Genomic DNA, 7,372 nt, shown 5'->3' on the forward strand with positions numbered 1-7,372 from the left:
TTCATGCTCTGGGATTGAAGGTGCGCCCTAATTCGTTATTTTCAAATCCATGCCCACTTTGCTTCTGTGACTTTGGGTGCTGGGTAGTACATAGACTTTGAAGGCAAAAGCTGTTTCTGTTGTGAAAAGCTAGTCAGTGTTGTTAAAGGACTGGATTTTGTTTTGTTCTTCATGGGGTTTTTTTGCTTGTCAAATGGAATTTTTATGTTAAACACTAAGAAAATGAGTAGCTACCAAGAAAGGATGTGGGAGTTCACTGTGCAGAGGACTTAGCAATGCACGAATTTAGCAAAACCCCAATTCTGCTTCAAAAATAGGAACAGTCAAAAGTGGACATACAAATTGGGAGCAGATTAATAATTTCTGTCATCTCTAACTTGTTAGCATAGAGTTTTGATGTTGGGAGAGTAAGATAAAAATTATTCAAACAGGTTGAAACTGATGTATTTTAATTCCAAATCTTTCTAATCTGTGATCTGACAAATCAGTATTTATTCCCTTGTGTTGTGGAGTTCAGTTCCCTGAACTTTTCAACTGCTGAAATGTCTGCATCCTGAAGTTTATTTAGTGCACTATCCGGGGTGCCAAGAAAGCAGAAACAGCTATTATCCCACACTGTTCTACAGGCATGAATCAAGAGCTTCACGACCTGCTGAGACAGCATTCTCCTTAACCTTGCTAAATGTTTGAGAAAGAAGTGTGAAATCCTATCTGTGTCATTTTGCAGAGAAACTTGAAGGTCAAAACCAACATAGTTTGTAGGCCAGTTGGAAAATAGAAAAACCCGTTTCCAACAGCACAGTTTGAGGAGCTGCAGCAGAACTGTGTTGGAGAGAAGTCGCTGCTTTGATTTCACTTGGAAACTTGTGGAACTCTTTGATGCTGGAGCTTGACCTTTTCAGAGATCTGAATCTGTTCAGTGCCATTGGCGGTGGGTTGCTCTGAACGGGCTGTAGCACTAGTCACCTTGCTTGTCATGCCCATCTGCATATTTGGTGGTGTCACCAGCATAAAACTGAAATTTATGCTTTTCAGCTCCAAGGGGTTTGTGGTAGATACCTGATTAAACTGAAAAGCATGCACACTGGCATATGGGAAGGGGCTTTTTTTTGGTGTGTATCTTTGTGTTATAAAATAGAAATATTTGTGTGGCTGTCCCTTCTTTTGTTTTTTTTCTTTTTAAATTCTTTTTAAAGCTTCTAAATATCCATGGTGTGAGGACAGTTTTGATGCACAGAGGTTAGTGTTTGTACTTTGTGCAGTCACTGGCTTTCAGGGGACTGTTTCAGCTTTTGGGTTTAGGCAAGCATTGTTTAACGGAGCCCAAAATTTCCCAAAACCTAAGGTCTGGCATCAGCAGTGATTCATGGCTTTATCGCGGTCTTATCAAATTCACAACTCTGTTTGCAATGGGAATACAGAGGGAAAAATTCACTGGGACTTCTGAGGAAGACTGTGGGCTGACAGATTAAACACAGAATAGCGTAGGCTCAGGGTGAGGCCAAGATTCAGTTACTGCATGGGGAAAAAAGGGAGCAGAACTCACCCGAGGGCAGCAGTTCCTGAGGCTGCCCTCAGTCTCCTTAGTTGAGTAAAACAAAGAATCTTTCCGCAAATTCAATAAATCATGTCTTTGTGTAGACGGAAGAGTAAAGAATGCTTCCTTAACTAATATATACCTGTGGCAGGATGTTATCTTCATTAAAATTTAACAGGAGAAGAATACCAAGAAAATATCAAAGAGGATTAAAAAGAAATGGGGAAAAAAAGGGCTATAGAAACACTAACCTGGAGTTGGTGTAACATAATGATCAGGTGTTAGTACCAACAGTGCTGAGAAAGCTCTGGTCTGTCTTCCCAGCCTAGTGAACTATTTAAATAGAAGGTGCACTTTTTTTTCTTTTTCTCTTTATGATATGTAGGTAAGTCAGAAATGTCAGACTGAGATATCCGTAGCTAAATCTCGTGAGATTAAATGAAAGAAAGAGGCTGTAGTCTTGAAGAACTGTGTGAGTGGCAAGGCTGCTCTCTGCTGCAGATACCTCCTCTGGCTTGTTCCCTGTTGGAGGCTGGGTCTGCTGTTCTGTGTCTGGGTAGTGGGTATGGGCAGCATCTGTGTGGTGGTGAGAACCAATTGCTTTAAGTAACACTTTCTTTGAGTGATGGGCTTAAAATGTGTTTAAGATATGGGCTCTTTTTATTTTATTTGATGGCTGTGTCAGTGTTATTTCTGTATCGTACCTCTACAGCACCATAAATCATGGTTGCAAATGTGGTTCATAGTAGATGAAGTGGTTTGTGTTTTATGTTCTGCTAAAAACTGGCAGCAGGATCAGACAATTTTACCAGAAGAGGTAAATTATATGCTTTCATAGCTCAGAGAGAGAGAGAGATCACACCACATACATTTTTGTGGTTAATGCCCACTTTGGGGATAAAATTAATTTTTCATGCATGTTTTGAGGAGGCAGAGTCGAAACTCTTAGCATTTTAATGTCATTGGGGGATTGTTTCAGCCTCTAGCTATGTTAAATGGGACTAATAATTTCAGCTAATCAGTGTCTAACAACTTCTGAAAAATGGAAACTAGTTTAGGAGTGATGTAAAGAGAAATTTTCCACATTAGAGGAATGTTAGGCAAATGCTAATGATCTTCCTACAGTTTCCACTTGTGTTTGGAGAGAGGGTCTCTTAAGGTCACCACGAAAAGTTAATAGTAATTAGTCCCACTCTAAAACAAATTGTGAAAGCCCGTATGCACTTCTAAATTTCAAAGCAAGGATATGGCTGTCATGTGAATCATTAATCACTGAGTTTGTTCATTTTTTTTTTATAATACATTTTTGTTTAAGAAATGTTACAGAAGATAACTTTGCAGCTGAAAGTAAATCTAGAAAAAACTAGTGGAGCTGTGGAACTTCAGGCTGATGTTTAGTGAATCTTTTAACAGTGGTTTTTTATCTACCTGAGGCAACACTGGCATCAGGAAGCCTTTAGATCTCCATATGGCATCATCATGGGTAAAACTTTTAAAAGACAGTAGCTTTCATTTTCAACAGTAGATTTTTGAGGGATGCTCACACTTGTTTCATCCATCTCCCACTGCTGGGCCAAATCCTACCTTAGTGTGTCATGTGAATCCATTCTTTTAATTTTTCCTCTGAAAAATTCTTTCATCTCTGTTAATCTTGTGGCTGATCTATGATAAAAAAAAGATTCTTCTTCTTCAGAAAAAAATATAGAGAACCAAGAGCTTCAAAAATAAAAGGTAGAAGAGACCATATGTTTTCAGAAGTTTGGCTTCTCCTTTCTTTAGAAACTCTCTCTAAATCCAGCTCATACTTTGGGAGGGGCCTTTCTAGCTCACTGGAGAAAAACAAACCCAGGAAAGCTTGCCACGGTTTGCTCAGTAACTCAATTCTAGAGTTATTTGTATTATTGTTAGCTGTTCATTCACAGCTTCTGTGCACCTGTGACACTGTCTTATGATTATTCTTCCTGTGAGTGTCATTTGAGGTTGGCGTTTTTAAATGCACCGTTAGGCGTGAAGGGGGTATGTCGTTGACCTCAAAACCCATTGCTTTTCCTCATCTGTTGTATAATCATTGTATAAATAGTTAACTATTTGTTAGCATCATAAGGGAAAAATAATCTGTTCTGAATCAAACCATCAGGTCATTTAGCTTATCCAAGAAACTTGCTAGGTGTCAGATTCTGATGTTAACCTTTGAGCTCTGAGACACTTATGTATGATGAAAATTTGTCTTTAACATCCCTCGGAGCACGTTAGTACTCAAAATGAGTGTTTAGCAAGCATTCTTATGTTTTTTGTGGTTGAGGGGGATTGTTTTGGTTTTTCATCGGAGAATTACAAGTGGAGATGATAAATAGCCTAAAATAATTTTTGTAGGATATATCAACCTGGGACTTCTTTATTCTCAAAGTCTGTAAGTAATGTGCAGATACCCAGATGCCCGTGCATAATACAAGGTGCCTTTTGATGCTGTTACTCCAGGCTTTTGAAACGTTATAATTTCATTCAGCACCAAAATTGATAACTGGTATTTTTTCCTGTATGTAAAATAAAGTAGTAGAATTGTTATCCACCCTTAGCAATAATCCTCCAGTGTTGGACTGCCCTGAGGATTTTTGCACAGTTTCATCCTTAATGGATCTGTTGTATGTTGCGCACATTTTTACTGAATTATTTGTGAGTAAAATAAACATGGTGTTTTTCACTTCTGTAGCTTACTTGAAGATCAAAGAAAGGCAGAAGTGGTGTTATGGCTTTGGCAGCAAGTCTATAGGCCTTGCAATAGCCAGTGCAGGAATATGAACATGCTCCAATTCACGCAGTGTGCTGAAATTAACTTATTTTGTGGATGAAATAAAATATAAGCATTCTTATTAGCTTTCTTTTAAGTGGAATGTAGTGATTAAAAAAACACTTTTCTTGTTTTCAAAACAGGGTTCCAGATTTTGTGAGGGAGAAGCGTTTTGGGAACTGGCTTAAAGACGCACGAGATTGGGCTATATCTAGAAACCGGTATTGGGGAACACCCATCCCTTTGTGGGTCAGTGACGATTTTGAAGAGGTGAGTAAGAAAACAAAAGTTTCCAGTTGACAGAAAAGCCTGTCTGTCTATGTTGTTTGCTTATTTTGATAAGACTGTTGTTATCTTTGGCTTCTGCAGTCTTATATTAATACATCTCAACAGTAGTTGTGTATCTATACTAGGTGATAGATATATACATGTGTATGCATGCATTTGTGTGCCCATACATGTTTTCTCTACTTTTCTTGAAAAGTGCAAGAAATTTTTCTTGTTTGTTTGTTTGTTTTATAGTAGAACTAATCTTATTTTTCCTGGAAGAATTTGCAGTGATAGCAAATCTAATGAAAATAACAAATGCAGTGAGAAAATGGCAAGGAAGAGATGGAGTACTGTTTGTTTTTTAAATTCTGATGCTCAGTTACTTCAAGCCAAATGAATTACTGAAGACATAAAAGCGAGTCCACCACAGTAGAACAGTGAAAATATATATTTGTAGTGCTAGAAATGTGAACGTAAGAGACTGCGAAAATGTGAATCTAGTAGAATGATGAAAGTGTATCATGGGATGCTAGAAATGGGTTTTTTGGAAGCTGTAAGGTACCCTGCAGCTGGTGGCATAAAGCTAACTGCAAAAGTGAATACTTTACAGTGTATTGATGACTGCTGTTTTCTATGTGTCAAAATACCAAATTTTACAACTGTTTGTAAAGATAAAGTGGTTTTTTGTTTGTTTTCTGTGTGGGTTACTTCAATTAAACATGTATGATAAGTCTTCCTCATGCTGGAAGTAGGAAATGCCAGTATCAGGATGCCCTTGGAAGGTAATTCTGATGGCAGCATCCCAAGCCTTTGTTTTTATCTCCCTTAGTTTGAAAAAGTTTTTATTTTAGACATGGAAGACCTCAAATAGGGAAACATATGCCAGGGAAGTATTTTATTGCCTTAAACGGCACTATTGCTTAGAGGTACACCATAAAGCATTTTTTAAAATCTCTTACTTGGAAATCTGTCTGACAGGCAGGGAGATATTGGGGGAGGGAGGGAGTTACTCCTTGCAATTACAATTTACCATCAAAGAAAGCCTTGGCATTTGAATTCTACCTACGCTGAGTATGTTTGTAAATTACTGGCAAACCAAGTGCTTCTATTTCTCATATAAAAGTTAATTTTTAACATTGATTCAAAATTTTTAGAGATGAACTGTCAGTCTTCAAGCTAAACTTTAAGTCCCTTGTTTGGTATAACAGGGTTTTTTAGATAGAGAAAAGGCTTTCAGTGTTGTGATAAAGTATTTCAAGACTTCATTCTAGAGCTGAAAAAGATTGTGTAAAGGTTACATTACTCCTACTCCTTGCCTCTAATAATATTTCGTTTTCTGTCCAGACTGCCCATGTCTGTATTCCTGTGTGCACAGACTTTTTTCTTTTTTAGGTTTGATTTATTTATTTTTTTTTAAAAGCAAAATGGTGTCTAGCTTGAAAGATTGACCTTTCATTTGGAATTATCTGCAAATATTCCTTGGGGCTTAGTGTTCTGGTAGAAATACCAACAGATCTATTATTTTCATCTGTAGATGTTATACATTTCTGTTTACTCTAAGGTCTGATTGTCAGGCTTCAATAGTCAAGTATGGCTTCTGGACCGTGCTAAATTTCAAGCTAGGAGTTTTTTTTCATATTCACTGTCTTTTTATGCATGCGGAATATAGCTTAAAACTAAATCCCGGTGGAACTGATGTGGTACTTAAGGCCTAAGTGACATCTGCTCTCATATAGAAATAATATTCACTCAAAATTTCCTGACTTCAGTTTTACTGCAGCCTAGTGCCATGTGAGATTGCAGAAACTCCTCTTCATTTCTTGTTCTCAAAAGAACACTTTGTCGCATGCAATTATGCTGTGCATATTAAGTCTAGAGAAGTAATAACAGTTCCTTATTTAATATACAGTAAGGTGAATTAATTGGTATTAAAGTGAATTTTATTACAAATCAATATCTGGTTACCCACAGTTTTATTTTAGCTTTTACTTTAGTTTTATTTTAGCATAATTATCAGGTAGAGACACATAATGGAAGTTAAATTTTGAAGCTTGTGTTTATTACCACATTTTTGCAGACAGTTTATCATTTTAAGCTCTCAAATCTCAGTGGTTTTCTCAGTAGAGGAACACATCTCATTTGGATTAGGTAATAAAATTTTTTGAATATAGCACCCAAGTTTATAAAGCAGAAATAGGTTAATTTTATAGGACTTGCATACAAATTATAGTATTAAATATTCAGTGATGCTATGGAAGTTCTCTGATTGTTTCATTGCTTCTCACTCATGTAAACTGTTAACCCTCCAGAAGTTTTGATGCCCTCAGTCTTGTGTAACAGATTTGCAGTGAGAGAACTCTGGCTGTGCTCTCCTGAAGGCTGAGGGCACTCCTCACATCTGTTTCCAGTCTGCTTTGAGGCTGCATTAAGAATGCCACTTTAGCTGACCTTAGCAGTTATTTCTTTTACTAATTATTATTCAGAAGATGCTTTCTAAAGATCCCAGAATGTCTTGTTGATATACAAGATAAATATACTCTGCATGGACTTCTTTCTGTGAACACTCCTCATTCTTTGATTTTAGGTACTTAAGAGCTGAAATGACAACCCAATAAAAGCAAACATTCTTACTTAATAGGGATTGCAGAACTATGCCACAGGAACACTGGGGTCCACGAATGCTGCCGGATGGCTTTATTCTTCCTATTATTTACAAAGATAATCCTGCATGCAGTGCTAATGTTCATTTTGTTATAAGTATTTAACCTTGATCTCTG

The 7,372-nt window shown here is 37.1% G+C and overlaps 1 protein-coding gene across 1 annotated transcript in view; it reads left to right on the top strand.

Moving 5' to 3' along the window:
* Positions 1–4,595, top strand: part of LOC104464243 (isoleucine--tRNA ligase, cytoplasmic-like) — a gene marked incomplete at its 3' end in the record, with an annotated part of 49,409 nt that extends 44,814 nt beyond the window's left edge. The window contains 1 exon segment of the mRNA XM_010076892.1: positions 4,469–4,595. Within this exon segment, the coding sequence (XP_010075194.1) occupies positions 4,469–4,595 (127 nt within the window).
* Between the last annotated feature and the right edge of the window lie 2,777 nt (positions 4,596–7,372).

The sequence above is a fragment of the Pterocles gutturalis genome, unplaced genomic scaffold (assembly GCF_000699245.1).
Source record: "Pterocles gutturalis isolate BGI_N339 unplaced genomic scaffold, ASM69924v1 scaffold8568, whole genome shotgun sequence".
In the NCBI taxonomy this organism is placed as follows: Eukaryota; Metazoa; Chordata; class Aves; order Pterocliformes; family Pteroclidae; genus Pterocles; species Pterocles gutturalis.